Raw genomic sequence first — 17277 nt, forward strand, 5'->3', positions numbered from 1 at the left:
TCTGGGCAGTGACATCAGTTTCATAATTTGAGCTGCCAGCATAGTCCTCAGCACCCACAGGACTCTTAACTCGTTCCTGTGTCACATCCCTGTGCATGTGTGCCAAGGCCCCCAAACACACCCCATCGGTACCACACCACATTGACTGTACTTGTACTTCACTGGCATCAGAACACACGTGCAGCTCCTTACCTGTGCCCACTGCCCAAGCCTCGGTAGGCCTTTGCCTGATCTTGCATGCGGTTCAGGCTTTGAGCCACAGACAGGTACTGTTCGTAATACTTTATAGCTTCCTCAAAATCTCCCAGAGCCTCATAACAATCTCCCAGGTTCCCATATGCTCGGCCCCGATCTAACACGGATTCATTCCCACTGAGCTGCTGCAGCATGGCCAGCTGCTGTTCAAAGTAGCCAATCGCTTCCTCCATGACATTCATGTTCATCTTGGTAATGCCCATGTTACCGTAGACCTGGGCTTCGATGCTGGGGTCCTTCAACTTCTGCCCCAGCTCCAGCTGTTCTTCGTAGCACTTGAAGGCCATGGTGTACTTCCCAAGTGACATATACACTGCAGCAAGGTGACCATGTGCTCTGCATTCACCCGACATATCCCCCAGCTCCTGGTACACCTCCAGCTCCTGTGTGTGGTAACCTAAAGCCTTGTCACACTTCTGTACCATCCTGTATGCAGAGCCCAGGGCTGCATAGGCATTGGCTTCCAGTCTCCTGTCTTTAACATGATGGGCTAAGCTCAACTGCTGCTCATAAAATTTTATTGCACCATGTACATCTCTTTTACAGACAAAAATATCCCCCAAGTTCCCCAGAGCTCGGAATTTGGCCTGGGAATTGTTCAGAGACTGTGCCAGGGACAACAGGTACTTTTGACACTCCTCTGCTTTGCTGAAGTCCATCAAGGCTTTGAAGGCCAGGCCCAGGTTGCAATAGGCTTTGGCTTGGCTCAGCTTGTCATGAAGATCCTTTGCTAAGGCAAGATCCTGCTCGTAGTACTTAACAGCTTCCTCATAGTTCCCGAGGCAATAATGGGCATAGCCAAGGTTATGGCAAACTTTCCCCTCCCCTTCCATGTCCTGCAGCTCTGGGGACAAGCGCAGGTACTGCTCATAGTACGGGGCCGCCTGCACGTACTCTCCTCGCGAGCAGTGGAAGTTGCCCAAATTGCTGAGGGCTCGCGCTTCACTCTGGATGTCCCGCAGCTCCCGGGCAATGTTGAGATGATTTTGGTAGTGCTGCAGAGCACGGTCATGGGCACCCAGCGCCTGATAGGCAACTGCCAAGTTCCCGTGTGTGGATGCCTGAGAAGCACGGTCGTTGACTTCCATGGAAATCTGCAGCTCCTGCCGATGGTACTTGACAGCCTGGTCATACATGCCGAGGGCATTGTAAGCGTTGCCCATGTTGCCGTAGGCCCGGCCTTGGGCCGCGTAATCGCTCAGCTCCTGAGCTATGGACAGGTGTGTCTTGTGCAGCCGCAGCGCAGTGTCGTAGTCACCTTTCATCTGGTGAATGATTCCTGAAAAACAACACGAATGAGCTCAACGAACACACCACCCTGCACCAAGCTTCTGCAGTACCCTGCACACCAGGACTGCCCGCAGCCTGGCCCCTGTCCCTGGCTCTTCACACCAGGCAGCCCCATCCCTTCCCCAGAGCACCGTCCCAGCACGGGGAAGGTTTAGGTTTTATGTTATGCTAAAGCACACATTGACCACAACAACTGGACAGTCTGGCCTTATAAAATTGCTGTTTTTTCCATAAGTAGTACCTGGTGGCTCCAGAGCTCAGAGTCAACACATTGAGTGAGACAGCACTTGCAGCTGCTTTTCAATTTCAGTTGAATCATCTTGCATTTGTTATGAGACATGGGAACAGCAGCTCTGATTCTGCTGATGATACCACCTGCACTTCAATTAAACTCTGTGCTAATAATGCCTGTGGCTACTTTGCAAACACCTGCGAACAAGCCTGGAGGTTTGGAGCCGCTGAAGGAGGCCCTGCAAATGTTTTTTGACATTAATTGCAAAAGCTTCAGGAGAAAATATCTGGCATCTTTGGGCAACATGATGAACACATTAAGAGAGGTACAGAAGTTCTCTTGGAGCTGCAAAGAGGCAGCACCGAGAGACTTTAAATTGTGTTCTGTTAATAATGTGAAGTGTCTTCTCTCCATCACAGTGGGAACCCTTAAAAGCTGCAGAGTCTGGATAACCAGGTCTCCACATGGAGCCTGAGTGTTTGGAAATACCAGATGCTTTGCAAAGGTTGAGAACCTAAGACTTCTGGTTAAACTCCACATCTTGTTGTGAAAGGCTGATAGCTTGTGCTTCACCCTCAAGTCCATCACCTCCCGCTCAGCTCGTCCCAGAGCACACAGTATCTCCCTGCAGAGCACTGCAGCAGCTGGGCTCTGTTACAGCCCATGTCTGCCCTGCGTAACACTGGATCGTACACTTAAGGGTGCTTTCCATCTGCATCAGGGAAATGCAACAGAAAATGTCTGCTGCTTCAGCAGAGAGGCCAACTCTAACATTCTGGCCTGGAAACACACATTTAGATACATTTTTTTGCCTGTCAGCATGGTTATTTTGATGAGGTTTTGTTTTACATGTGGATTAGATGAAAGAGACAATTAAAACTTGACTTTTTGATTGGTACTGGATGCATTTTAAACAACAGTAATAGATTGTCTCAACAAGAACTGCATGTTCCCTTTCTCCAGTATAAGTTAACTGTGACAGAGAAGACAAAAATATAGCCAAATAACAGCTGAAACGTGAGACCCTGTGCTCAGACGCTAGGAGAACTAACAAAGTGTGGAGTGGCTGAGTCAGCATACCAACTGAAAGTTATATTTAGGCTAAAATCCAACACTGAAAAACATTCTCTGCTGCAGCAGTCCATCTCTCACATGTCTGCGCCTCTCCAAGACTGGAGCCACAGACTCCCCAAGACAAGGTCCCACACTGGAGCAGAGATGGGGAATGTAGTTTGTGATTTGCTGTTCATGCAAGGCCTCCTCTCCCATCCCTCCTGCCTGCTGGGTGCTGTCACACTAACAGAAACTTTGTCCATGCTCACTGCTCTCTCATGCTAAGCTGCCCACAAGCACTTTTGCCTCACAAACCTATTTTGCCCCACGGATCTGCCTCAATTTGTGTAAAGGAGGAGATGTGCAACGCTAATTAAAAAGCTGTGACTGTTTTGTTTTCTGCAGTTCCCCTTATCTTCTTTGTTCAGCTCCTGAAGACTCAGCTACTAAAAGAAATTAAGTAATTCATCAAGCTCTTTTCAATTACCTGCTGTTGATAACATCAGAGTACAATTAGCATCTACAAATGAACCAAGTGCCAACTGCCAAGCAGAAACAGGAGCTGATTTACAGCATGGGGCAGCCTGCAAGGGCTGGGATTCAGGGGCTGCCAACAAACACTTATTTTGATATCCCAGCACCAGCCCTGCTTTGCCATTCCCAGCCAGCTGAGAACACATCTCGAACGACAGCTGGAACATTGGCAGCACAACTGCCACAGCCACGGCAGAGATGGAAATGCATCCTTGGTCGTTCCCACATCTGGTGCTGTGAAGCAGCAGGAGAAACAGGCTTCACTTGAATGTAACTCAGTCTCTCCCAGCCTGCCAGCAGCATGCCACTGCTGCTCCTTAGGAGAACATAAGACCCCTACACCCCAGTATTTCAATGAGTATATTCGGAAAACAAACTTAGTTAGGATTTGACCCATGTGTCTCTCAACTTACAGGACAGCAATATATCAACATACCCTGCTGACAAGCTCCCAAAGAAATGACCAGGTAACAAATCACATCTCTTCTTGCATTAGTGCAAGAATTATATTTATTCCTGACTCCTAAAGAGATCCTCAAATGCATTTTATCTTTTAATTTCCCTTTTGCTATTAGTTTGTGCTTTCTAATGTTTTTCTAAGGAATTTAATAATTGAACATGGAATACATTACAGCAGCACACAATCTGCCAAGGGCCTGTTTAATTTATTAAGGCAGTCTGGTGAAACTGGGATTTCACCAGAAGAAGACAGCACACAGCAGATCTTGGGCATCCTGGCAGCAGCTCTGATAGTATCAGCATTCCTTGACAAATTCTACTCCATGTCAGGGCCTTACCTAGATTGGAGGAGGCTCTGCCTTCAGCAGCTCGGTCCTGCAGGCTCTCAGCAATGTGCAACTGTTCTTCATGGTACTGCTTAGCCCTCTCCAGATCTTGCATACATCTAGCTGCGTGGCCCAGGCCAGCGTAAGCTCGCATCTCAATGGACTTCTCAGCCAGCTCCTGGGCCAACTCCAACACATAGTTGTGGTAGGACATGGCTTTGTCGAAGTTCCTGCGGTAGTGGTAAGCACTGCCCAGGTTGCTGTAGGCTCGAGCTTCCTCCCGCTTGTTCCCCAGCTCCTTGGCGATCTTCAGGTGTTGTTCGTGGCACTGCACTGCATTTTCAAAATCCCCCATTGCAATGTACACTGCTCCCATGTTGCCCAGCTCCCGCGCCTCGGAGAGCTCATCTTTGGACTGCTTGGCAAGGAGGACACACTGCTTGTGGCTAGCCAGAGCATTTGGGTAGTCCCCGATGGCTGTGTACACGTGGCCCAGACTGCTCAGTGCCGAGGATGCTGCCTGCAGGGGTAAGAGAGACAATGGAAGTACAAGCATTCATGGAAGCAAGTCAGATGGCCCCAATCCTAGAAATCAAAACCATGAGAGGCCATCCTGGAGAAAGAATGTAACTACCAACTAGAAAACCTGCCCTCTGCAGCTCTAAACCCCTCAGGGCAGCTTATGTGGAGGCAGCAGGAATGGAAGGGGTTGACTCAGGAGGACATGGGTTGGACTACCTCTTTCTTTGAAGTGTGCAGTATGTGTTTGTACCTGGCAGAGGGGAAGGACGGCACCACAAAGATGCAGAGACTATTGAGGAGACAGCGAAAGTGATCGCTGCAGTTACCAACATCCTTCCACACCTCTGCTTCACCAAGCACACCATGCTCCAAAGAACACAGTTCTCATTGTGCAGCATCAGGGTCCTGAGCCCCACACAACCTTGGGAATGCAGCAAAGACAACAGCACTTCAGTAGCTGGAGCCTCTGTCCCTTAGGTACACCTCACCTAAATACAGCTCTGCGAAAACCCGAGTTCTTACCACTGAGAAACAGCAGTATTTAATAAGAGAAATTATCTGAGAATCTGATTATTTTGCCCCCTGCATCTCCCAGGATGCAGACCTGCCTTCTACCTGGCAGAGCCAGAGCATCCAGCCAGTCAGCAGGGCAAGGAACCAAGGGCAGGGAAGCATTCCACACACGCCTGCTGCCTCAGCAAGGCTGTTCACTCCAGCATGCTGACCCCGACTCCTCTGCGGTTCCTCCATGTGCATTTCCTTTGCTACCCAGCTGCTGCTGTGACCCAATTCCAAACCTCCCAAAAGGAGTTGTCAGGGTGAGGGCAGCAGCTGGCCATGGGCTGCTGCTCATGGCTCCTGGAGGGCAGTGCAGGGGGTGGCCCCAGCCCCTCCTCAGTGCAGGCCAGACCAGCTGCTCCTGGTGCGGCCACAGGCAGAGCTGGGACTGGGTCCTGCTCCATGCTGGTCAGACTGGCCACAGAATTCGGGTGGTCTGGCCCTGGACAGGCTCTTCAGCTGCACAGTGACATAACTTCTTGGCTGACACCATGAGGGAAAGCTCTTAGAGGGTCTGAGGGGGCCTGTTTGGAGGCTGCTACAAAACCAACACAAAATACATCGCTCTGAATTTTAATCCATTTTTACACAAATCTTCAAGAAGCTTAATATAGGCGGAGTATTGAGTCATTTGCAACTTAACTAGGGAAAAAAGGGGACAAAACCAGATACATGCAGCCATCTCACACAAGTCCAGACCAAAATACTGAGTGGGGCCCATTACAGGCCTCAAGATGCATTGGAGCTCCCTTCATCCTGATAGGGAGCAACGTTCCCACTGCTGTGGAAGAAGGCAGCAGCACCCCCCGGGCCAAGTCAAGCCCAGCACAATGCTATGAGAACTGACCCAGCCTGGAAGTTCCAAAGTTCTGTAAGACCGGCCACCACCAGCAACAGAACTTCTGTTCTTGCTGGGAAGAGAATAGAAATGTCTTTCTGGAAAACAAGGAGTCAGTGAAATCTGGTGTCTCCTGGGGCTGCTAAAATAAAAAAAAGTGGACATCCATGCGTGCAGATTGCTGAGGAGATGAGCTCTGGCCAAGAGCCATCAGGCAGAGACTCAGATGATGTTAATGGGCTATGGCTGGGGAAAAAAGGCATAAATGGAAAGCAGCAGATCTCAGATTGTCTGTGTACAAGAAAAACTTGACAGAAGCAGGGAATGCTCATCCCTCACATGGGAAGAAATCTTTAGGATGTCTCCTAGAATGGGAAGCAGATGATAAGAATTGAAATCTGTGAGGCTGGAAATGTTTATTTTCAGGGCTCCTAATCCCTTTGCCCAAGAGCATGCCCAGGCTCACATTAAAGACCTAGAATGAAGGGTACAAGCTTGACAACCATTCTCAGAGCATGCAAAGACACTTGGCTGACATGCCTGAGTGCCCAGGGCTGGATCGTCCAAACCAGGATGTGGCAGGAGGACTAGTGAAGCAGATAAGAAAAATAAGTTGAAGGAGACAAAAAGAGAAATAGAAAATAGAGGGTGAAGAACTGACAAGAAATAGCATGACCTGATTAGAAAGCTGGGGCTGTTTTCAGAGGTTGGGCTGTGGCTCACCCAGACAGCTAGACTGTGTAGCTAGAGGAAGGCCACCTCTACCCTCTGACGTGCCTGCCCTTCACTCCAATGGTCCTCACATTTTATTCTGCAGCAGCTTCCACTGTTACCTGATCCAAGAACAGCACTTCACAATCCTCTTGGAGCCTGCATGTGCCTGTGGCACTTCTGGCTTCCCCAGGCTGGGGCTGATTCATGCAACAGCAGTCCTCCAGCAAGATAACCATCAGTGCTCTATTTGCTCTGGGGGTAGTCAGGGGAGCTTGCCCTTACAGCAGTGCTTAAGAAAAATTTGGTGATAACATCTGCTGGGTGACTCCAGAGACTCACTTCAGGGGATTAGGAATAGGATTCCAGAAGATAAATTCATCACTGTATGTTTAATAAAATCCTCCACATAACCCACACTGGGAACCCCAAGTGGCTCACACACTGGGCCAAGAGGGATGGGGTGTTCGCACGTCACTGGCAGAAGAGCCCTGTTGTGGCAGAGAGAGCACACGGCTGACACATGGCAAACAGACTCCATCTCTGCTAGCACAAACCTCTGCTTGGTAGCAGGGTGATGGGAGACTACAGCTCCATACCACAAGGGGTTTGTATCAGCAAACAAAGAAAATCAATGTTTTATGTATCTGACAAAGACAAATTTTACAGCGGGGGTTGCTTACACCTCCAATTAAGCAATTTATCACTTTAATAGAAAGCAGATTCTTCTGCCACTGAGCTGAGGCACAGAAGGGAGTTCTGAAAAAGGTTCCTAAGTGCTCTCTTTTTCTCAAAAGCAACAGCCAACTCAGGTTTTTCAGCTGAGTAAGGCAGTGCCTGATGTTAAGCAGATGTGCATCACAGAATGGCACCTGGCAATTTGGAGAGATGCATTCCTTAGGTATTTCACCCTTGCCGGAGAATGGTCATTTCCCAATCGTTACATTTAAACAAGTCATCACCTGACTGCACAGCCTGCTTAAATAAGAACACTCTATAATCATCCAAAAATGGGTGAGGTGAAAATGCTCTGCCTGGTATCTCACTGTAGGTACCCTTAATCCCTGAACACAGACACTAATTAGGACTGATCAGAGATGGAGCATGCCCCGCTGCACGCTGTTTCTTTCAACTTCCCTTCTCCCTCTGGGCACAGAGTAACAGCAGCCTGATCCTACAGATGTAGTGGAACTGTATGTGGCAGATTAGCCATATATATTCATCACAGCTGTCCTGGGGGCAGGCAGCAGCACCTCTGAAAGCCAGTGTACCTCCTCATCCGCATCACCCCCTCACCTGCACCCCTCATCTGCACACCCTGGGTCTTGAATGCAAGCAAAGGTATGCTGGTTCATTAAGAGTGCTCTGGGGGTACTGAGGAAAGCAGATTGTTCCAGAACAGACACACACACAGAGTTCTGAAAGCACAGGCTAAGTTGTGTGGGTGTCACCATACACAGTAAAATCTCGCTGTGCCCTACAGTGCTGTAACTGCTCCAGGTAGGAAGGACAGAGCTTAACTGACACCATTACCCATCCCAGCTCTTTCTGTACAGGAGCTGTTTGCTTCACAGGTAAGGACCAAGTAACGGCTGTGCACACAAGCAGGACAGCACAGTGATGGGGGTACTTTCAGCACCTACTAAAATGATAATTGGCTGTAAATTGTGCTTTATCTCCACTTATATTAAGCTCCTTCATCATTTCCTCAGAACCCACACGTATGCCTCAGTCTGGCTTGGACAACTACTGATTTATGCACTAAGACAAGTCTTGCATCAGAATGGAGCAGGTGCCCCATCAAAATTAAAACTTGTTCTTCTCTCCTCCCTTAAAGGTGAGGCTGATGTGCCAGTACCACATCTAGCTTCTTCCTTTGTGTGCCACGCTTTCAAAAACAGGAAAGGAAGCAGCAGGCAATATCCCTCCCTCTTGTACATGATCAGTACACAGAAAGAAGGAAAGGATTTGCTTTTAGGTAATTATTTCCTGGGGAAAAAATACACTGAAATCAATATCCCTGCCAATCAATATCCCTATTTATTTGTAGAAGGTGTCAGTCTTTTACATAGAAGCTACCAAAGAGCAAACCCCAAAAAAGCCAAAACCATTGAACAGAAGCACTAGTATCTGAAAGCCTGAAAGGAGCTTTTAAACTACGAACTGAAGGGGAACAACCAGGAATTAATGACAGAACAGAAAGGCTGAAAATGCACAGCATAAAGAGATGGTCCCGGCCCCGACTTGATTAATGGGTAAAATCCACAGCTCTGCAAGTGTCACAGAGCTGCTGCTCATGACAGAGGCTGCCATGGACTGTGACAACAATCTGCTCCCAGTCCTCTCTGTTCATACTTGCTCAGGAAATTTGTAGTATTTCAGAGGACTTCTCATTCTCCCTGTTTCATGGCAAAAGCGTCACACGAAGTACGTGAATCCAGGCAAACATGAGCAGCACCAGAGGCTTGACTGCCAGACCATTCACAGTCAGTCCTCTTCCTCAAACAAAAGGCTTCAAAGGGAATGCTGACTTTCAGCTGCTCATGTGGAGATCAAAATAATGCTGCTCCATGCCAATGGAAAATCCATTGACTCTATCTCCTCCAGTACCATTTAGGTGTCTAGTTCTGCCTAGAACACTTGTTCTAGGCAGAACTGAGCTACACCCTTAACAGAAGGGTTTTGCAAATAGTTTTGACCAAGTTAGCAGGGTTTTGCTGGAAAGCAGAAGCAGCAACTACCCCAGTCCATTTTTTAAGAGTAAGTCTGCCTGTCACTCGTACTGACCAGGCTGTTCCTGTTCACTGTGGGAACTGGTGCAAAACCCCTCACCGTGTGGTGCTGGGGACCTGGGGGAGTGGGCTGCCTTTCTGGGTGGGCTCTGCATCACTCCACTCATTCTGCAAAGAAGTCACACAAAATACACCAGCCCAAGAATGCTACGAAGGAGACCTCATCATTGAGCCTACATACCACTTGGGGTTGATGATTCTTTACCCCAAGCAGCCCAAATTTGGTCGCTTTCTGGACATAGTCTGAAAGGCTCCTGTGTGCAATCACTTTAGGGAGGATGGCTGACTTGACATTTTTAGTGGTGATGTAAGTAGTCCTCATTTAAAACCACAAGCTGCTCCATGGTGGTGACCCTGAGGAGTGACTCATGCCCTGGTTAAAGTCAGTCAGGAAGAATAAGCCAGCAAGTCACAAACTTGGATCTCACAAGTTCAGAGCAGGCAAAGAAAACTCCAACTCCTACAGCAGTGTGCTGACCTGTGCCAACCCTTGCTACTCTTGTGCATAAGCTGGACATTGCCTCACTGCAAACTCTTTACAGAGGAGAAAAGCTTTGGCTGAGGTGGGCATCCTGAAAACCCAGAGAGTGCTGCAGCTGCAGCTCTTGCATGAGTTTTCTGCTTCATTTCTTTTACTGCAGCCAGGTCCAGGCCTCAGCAGCATGCTGAGCTTTACAGACACTGTGAAAGTAAAACCAGAAGACTGCATTTCTTTCAGCTAAAATCCATGTGCTGTGGAGGTCAAATGGGGACATTCAAAGGAGATCCTCAGGAAGTATTACATTTCCCCCTTGAGTCACAAGTCCAAACAAAACAAAGCATATGGCCTTTTAGTGCATTCCCAAATTTCCTGCACCGGTCAGATTTCCCTTCGTTCTGCTTAATCCTATCACTTTTGAACCAGATGAATCTGTATGAATCCTGTCAAGCTGACTCTAAAAAAACCTGCTAAAGACAGAAAGGTAAAGAATTTATACTCTTGCATAGAAATCCAAATGCAGAAGGTCAGGCACTAAGGCTCATTCACATCACTGAATTCATCCTTTCTGCCATGCAGGTGATTCAGTCCAAGCTGTAATGAAGCACTAGTGGACCCACAATTCCCAAGTAAACTCCAATGGTAAGTGTTCTTCCAGCAGCTGGCACTCAGCCTTCCTCCAGGGTACAAGGCAGTCTGCCCTGGATCCCTAATAAAGCAAGACTGCTGTCTGCATTGAGAGGCTGGAATCATTTCCCCATCACAGCCTGTCTCTGACATCTTAGTCTGTGTTTCCAGGCATGACAAACTGCTTTAGCCTGAAGACTCTTTCCAATTCTCATTTGTGAGGTATTTATATCCTGTCCTCATTTTCCAGATTGTTTGCAAACACAACAAAACAACTGTGGTCATAAGATTTTCAGATTTTTCCTTTCTGAAAAATGTGGCAGCCCCAGGGCCAGACCACCTCTTCGTATGGCTGAGTGCCACACACATCCCACAGGCAGGGACGCTGCCGTGGGCTCCATCGAGCTGCAGCTCATGAATGGACGGGAGTCTCCACACTCCATACGAGATTGCTGATAAGGAACACATCCCCTATGAGATCTACCTCAGAAGAACAGAAAAAAAACCCCACTCTGCTGCCCCAAACCAGAATTCATAAAAGTTCAGGGAAAAGGCTGAATCCATACACCCCTGCTGTTGACTGAAGATGTGGCTTTACAGACAAAGCAGGGTTGGAGGGACACCTGGAATGCATTTCCCCTTCCCCTCAGGAAAGGGCAGAAAACCTTGGTTTTACAGAATTTACAGATTTCATTAGAAAGGAATGATCTATCTTTCCTTCTGCATCTCCTTTTGGAAACAGGAAGGTGAAATCTGATCTTTGATTTGCACAGCCTGACAGCGAGGAGCTGCAGTTTACCAAATGTGGGAGCTTTATACTGAGTTTCATTGCTTTGAAGGGGACTGGGAAAAGCTACCAAACTGCAAACCCAAATAAACACAGTGGCTGAGCTGCTCACAAAGTATGTTCAGACAGTTGCAGAATCTTCAAATTCCCAACAGAATCCAACCAGGGATTATGTCTGTCCCAGTAACCATATTCCCAAATACTCCTCCTCCAGAGATGCACAGTGGCTGGTGACCCCTCCCAGCCATGGCTCCAGTCACAGCCAGCTCCATGGCAAAGCCCTCTGCAGCAGGAATCAGAGCACCCAGCTGGCTTCTGGAGTCTCTTGGGCTGCAAGCCCATGATTTCTCTATACAGTGGGAATTTCCACATTCTGATGTCTCCCCTGCCACACAAGAACCTTCATAGATATGCCAGAGCAAGGTGACACAGAAAACCTACCAAAGCCTGCTTAATAAACATCTTTCTTCTGGGCTACTTAACTACCCAGTTCTAATTATCATCTTCATCATCCCCATTTTCTGCAAATAGTCAGCCTTTCTGAACAAAATCTGCTGAAGCTGCAAAGATGAACTCTGCCTTACATTCGCAATCATTTTAGGAAGCATCTTGAGACAGCAAAACCTGGCTCATCAGTTACTGAGCACACCCACCTGCTGCAAAGAACTCCCAGAGCCACAGATGCTCCAGGAGATGTCCAGGGGCAGCAGCCAGAGGCTAACATAAAGGGTCAGTAACAAGAGTTCTGCACCTATTCCTTCCACAAAGAGCTGCTTCCACAAGGAGGTGGGGGGAAATCCCTTCAAAACCAGGCCAGGAATGATTGCTGCAAGCTGCTGGTCATCATGAGTCAACCCAGGGGCAAGACAGTATTGACAGAGTCCATCAGTCTGTCCTCAGCTCTTACCCCTTCCCTCAGCCCCACTCCTGAGAAAAGGGGCAGCAGAAAGTGCTCAGCTTCATCCCAGCCCTAGGGAGAACTCAGGGGTGGAGACAATCCTCTTTCTCACCCCACACCTTCTGTTCAACTCCTGTGTGGCGAAGAGAGATGCTGCATCCTAAGGAAAGGCACAGTTCAGCTCGGAGCATGCCTGCCAGCCAACATAGACGGGCTGCCAGCACCCACTGGCTTTCTGGCAGCAGCATCCTTCCCAAGAGCTCCACGCTGGCAGCACAAGCACTCATTTCATGATGGTTAGTTTATGATCTTGCCATACTGCCCTGCTATTTCTGAACAGCAGGGCTGTAATTGAAGGCGTCTGAGGGCCCAGGAGAGAAGGCAGCTATTACACTGCAGAGATCCTGTGGTGTCCGTGGCCTCTGCATGGCAGGATTCAAGCACAGCCTTTATGAGGGTTTGGACACTGGACCCAAGAAGGGGCTCCACAGCTTTCCCTTTCCTGTACATTTCTGCTTGTCAGTTCCTCACAGCTCCAAAACTCAAGCATTTCTTCTCTAAATCAAAGCTCCTTCCTTTGGAAGGAATGCAGGGTCTTCAAAATGATCATCAAAAAGGGCCATCCCAACCCATCCCAAGAGATCACGGATCACTGGCTCTGCCTTGGCACTCTGGTCTTACAGACTTCCTAGACAGTTCTGAACACCTGAGGAGCAGCTAGCAATGAAAAGGGACACAGGAGACTAGTGTGTTACAAGCACTGAAAGCTTTAACATTTACATTCCATTCTTTCCTCTGATCCTGGCATAGCTCATCAGCTGCATAACCCTTGTCTAAATCACAGCCTGTGACTCGGCATCAACACACCCTACCTATATGAGTTACCTGATGGTTTCCAGAAGATTAGGTTACCTGGTGTTAAAAACAAAGCAATTAATTCAGAAATAGAGTACAGACATAACATTCAGCAACTCCATTATGTGCTGGCATAACTGCAGGCCTTAGTCCACTCTGAGAAGAAACAGGCTGCAAGCTTCCACTATTCATCAGAGGCAGCTTTTGTGACAGGAAAAAGACAACAAGCTAAAATAAAGTGATGCAGTCTTCCCTGCTAACATCATCTGCCACTCCTCCTCTGGCACATTCCTGTACCTTGGCTGCTGCTTTAGGGAACCTCTCTTTGTACAACTCCCAGCACTTTCATGAGCAATAAGCAGAGACTGGAAAAAAGAGCAGCAGCCCAAGCTACCAGAATGGGATTTCCTCAGCACATGAACTGCTGGACAGTATGTGCTGACATCTCAGTCACAGAGAGCACGGAACACGTCACAAGAACATGAGGTTGCTGCCCCTCTAGGACAGGGCTGCAACTCTTTATCTATCTTTATCAATCAGCAAGGAAGTAAATTTCACTCCACTGCAGCCAGGTCTGCTCAGAGTGGACCCTCTCGTTCCTGTTCAGTGGCACCTACCCCTGCACAGGCAGCAGTTCCTTACTGCAGGACAGGAGTGGGTGAACTCCAACAGCCTGCAGCCAGCTCTGAATGAGCAAGGAAAAGACAAGCCTCTACACAGGGGCCCCACAAGCTCAGGAAAGTTTTATTTCCACCTCTGCATGAACTGAATGGGTCTCAGAGCTAGTGCCAGTAGTGCCCAAAGACCAGCTCCTGAGGTGCACACATGCACTGAGCCAGGGTCCTGCAGCCCCCTGCTCATGTGCTCCCTCTGCGTTCAGACAGGCTGTGCAGCACCCTCCTCACTTAAGAGGGGATGGTTACACTTTGTGCTGCTGCCATGGGGCTACAGGATGACTGATGCCCACCCTGCCACCAGGGAGATGGCTGAAGCAGGGACAGCTATATCCACAGAACTAGCTCATTTGAATTTCCTGACCAGCCACTGCAGCTGGTCAAAAAATCCAACCCATTCCTTACCTGAGATGGCTGTTTCATGGTGCCCTTCACAGCATCTCACTAAGAGCCAGTCTTCTCTCTCATCTGCACAGACCAAACCCACACATGTGTTCAACCCCCCAAATTTCAGATACTACAGGTATGCCAAATCCCCGTGACACCTGCCCCATGCTCTCTCTGGACACAAGAGTAACAAAACAGCTCAAACTTCTCCCCACACTGACTGAAAGAGCAAATGGCCTGCCTGGACACACAGCCTGTGCTCGGCACGATACTGAGCTTGTAACAGAACTGCACAGACTCCCTGTGCTAAGGAAGAAAAACATGTAAAATCTTGAGTCCCTGTGAGCAGCTGAAATGCTTCCCCATCCAGCTGACAGCTTCCCTTCTCCAGGCCTGCACGGGGGAGGACAGACCTCAATGCTCCAGACAGACCCTCTGCAACCTCCTCCTCCATTTATGGGTGACACTATCCAGCAGAAGCCCCTGGTACAAACATTTGCTCCAGCAGCCTCAGAACCCAAAAGTCCCTCCAACGACAGAGGTATCCTGCACAAAGGAGCACTTTCTACCTTTTCTGCCAATTCTCTGTACAGTCAGGGGTAAAACAATTACCTCATTACAGTCACACACCAAATTCCCTTCTGCTGGAATTCACATCAGCCCTACTGCAACTTTATAACATTTGCATTATAAAAATGTCTGCAAAGGAGGCCAAGAAAAACAGCTTTTTGTTCAGAGGAAGCTCTGTGGTCAAGATGATGTCATCAGAAAGCGCCAAATTAATTTCCTGTGGTTACATCCTACAGGAAATCCAAGAAGCTCAGCTTTCTTGCTAAACCAAGTAGTCATTTGTTGTCAATAACTGTTAATTATGTGCCCAGATGTGTCATGAACTAAGGACTATCACGATTAGCCCTCACTCCCTGGACTCCCCCCAGATGGACCAGCGAGATCTGTTTAAATCAGTGGCCTGAAGACCAGGCAAAATGCTCTGGCCCCACGTCCCAGGACAGCCTGGGGTTCTGGGGCTGCTGTGCTCATGCCAGCACATCAACTCCCCTGCTGCTGCCTCCAGGCCCCACAATGGGGGATGTTGGTGCAGAAACCCCACAGAAGAGCAGCAGCCACACAGGTGTACCCTGTTAGCAGCAATGGGGACCCCGATCAAGAAAACTGTACAAACAATGACAAGTAACAGCTTTTCTCCTCTTCATGAACAGAAACAAGGAAATCAGGAGTGATTCAGGAGGTTTTCCAGCTGGTAAAATAATCAAGGAACTGCCTAGGAAGTCCCTCCCCCAGCCATAGTCCTTCCACAACCTACTGAAAGACGCATTTTTCCAAAGCTTACTTGATATTTAACTTACCAAGTAAGTTAGTAAAGCACTAAAGCACTCAGCAAATTCTAGCAGATCATTTCCACAACTTACCAGTGGGAAACGATCTTCCTCAGTTTTTAGATCTCCCCCAAAACTACTTGTGCTTACATGAATTCTCACCTGCCCTGCGGCCTCCAGCTCCTTCCTGTGCCTGCCATGCAACTACCAGTCTCCATTTTCCCACTCACAGGAGAGGGGAATCCCTGGAGCAGGGGGATAGGTTTTGTATCTGTGCACTTAAATACGATTCTGTCCTTACAGTGAACTTTCAGTAGAAATCCCTTAGGACAGCCTCCTCAGTCCGTGCAGCCCACTTCCCTGCACTGGCAGGGAGCCCAGCATAATAGCTCAGGAATTGAATGGTCAAGGCAAAGCAGATCCTGCACAATCTGTTTTCAGGTTTGCATGGGTTCTTTTTGTTTTCACTGGTGTTTAGACTAAGTGTATTTTATGCAAACACTGGGGACACGGATCTTGCCCATTTCTTGTCTGGAAAAGGCACAACTTAAGATGCAGCTTAGGTGAGTCCAGATCAGCAGCACCTGTAACACTGGGAAACACGCTGAGGACAGCGAGGGCTCAGGTTCAGCAATGTGGTACTGACACTGACCCAGCAGCAGCTCCTACCCCTGGAGCCCAGAGCCTCTGCGCTGTGGGAACACAGATGGTGAGAGAGAGGGAGGCAAAAGGCCCTGCTCAGAGCCCAGAGACTAGAGATGGGGGAGGCAAATGGACAAACCAAGCATCCTGCCCCTTGCACTCACGTACTGTATCTACCGGTACAAAGACTCTCCTTAACAAAACGAAACAAGCAGAAGTCACAGAGCTTCCAAATTCTTGGGGTAAAATGGGGCAGACAGACAAAGCTTTTTGATATGTTCAGATGTGTCTGGAAAACCATGCAGTGCAGACTACCAGCTTGGACTATTTAATAAGCTTCCTACCTCTCTGTCCTTGAGCTTCATGGCAAGCACCAGCTGATGTCTGTGGTTAGTAAGGGCTTCCCGGTAATTTCCTTTGGAGAAGAATGCAGAGCCCAGATTTCCATGAGCTCGGCATTCTCCCGTCTGGTCACCTGTGTCACATGCAAATAAAACAAAGGTTAGCTAATACAGGCACTGCTGGAAGACTGAAACACAGGGTACAAATGATAATCGGGCGTGAGAATCAGCATTAGAACAAACTCATCTTTATGTTTATTACACAGCCAAACTTTTCTCTTTACTGGCCTTCAGAAACATCTACAATAGCCATCAATCTTATTTTTAGAATTGTTTTACTTTCTTCTGTGGCCTAACACTTGGCAATTTTCCATTCCTCCTTGTTTATTCCTTGCTTGGCACTGTGAAGGTCAGTCAATGGCCAAGGCCTAGAACAAGCACAAAGCATGCCAGCTTTCTCCAGAACACAATTCAGCTCAGATGTACAAAGTACACCTACAGCCGTCTTCAAGAGAGCAATCCCTATGCTCTCAGTGAATGCTCCTGGCTCAAGCCCTCAGGCACTGCTTCTCCAACTCTGCACAGTCAGGCCTTGGTCCCACACCTGTCTGCTCTCCTACAGCACCCCAAGAAGCTGAATGCTCTCCCTGTTGTGCAGGGATTTTTGAATTTGTTTGTTTT

The 17277-nt window shown here is 48.4% G+C and overlaps 1 protein-coding gene across 3 annotated transcripts in view; it reads right to left on the minus strand.

Annotated features, from left to right (window-relative positions):
* Positions 1-17277, minus strand: part of TTC28 (tetratricopeptide repeat domain 28) — a 114232-nt gene that overhangs the window by 28655 nt on the left and 68300 nt on the right. For all 3 annotated transcript variants that reach the window (XM_039561384.1, XM_039561385.1, XM_039561386.1), the window contains 3 exons: positions 16600-16730; positions 4162-4669; positions 193-1534 (listed from right to left, as the gene is read on the minus strand). In XM_039561384.1, coding sequence (XP_039417318.1) covers positions 193-1534; positions 4162-4669; positions 16600-16730 — 1981 coding nt within the window. The remainder of the gene's footprint in view (positions 1-192; positions 1535-4161; positions 4670-16599; positions 16731-17277) is intronic.

This window comes from Corvus cornix, chromosome 15, assembly GCF_000738735.6.
Source record: "Corvus cornix cornix isolate S_Up_H32 chromosome 15, ASM73873v5, whole genome shotgun sequence".
Lineage (NCBI taxonomy): Eukaryota > Metazoa > Chordata > Aves > Passeriformes > Corvidae > Corvus > Corvus cornix.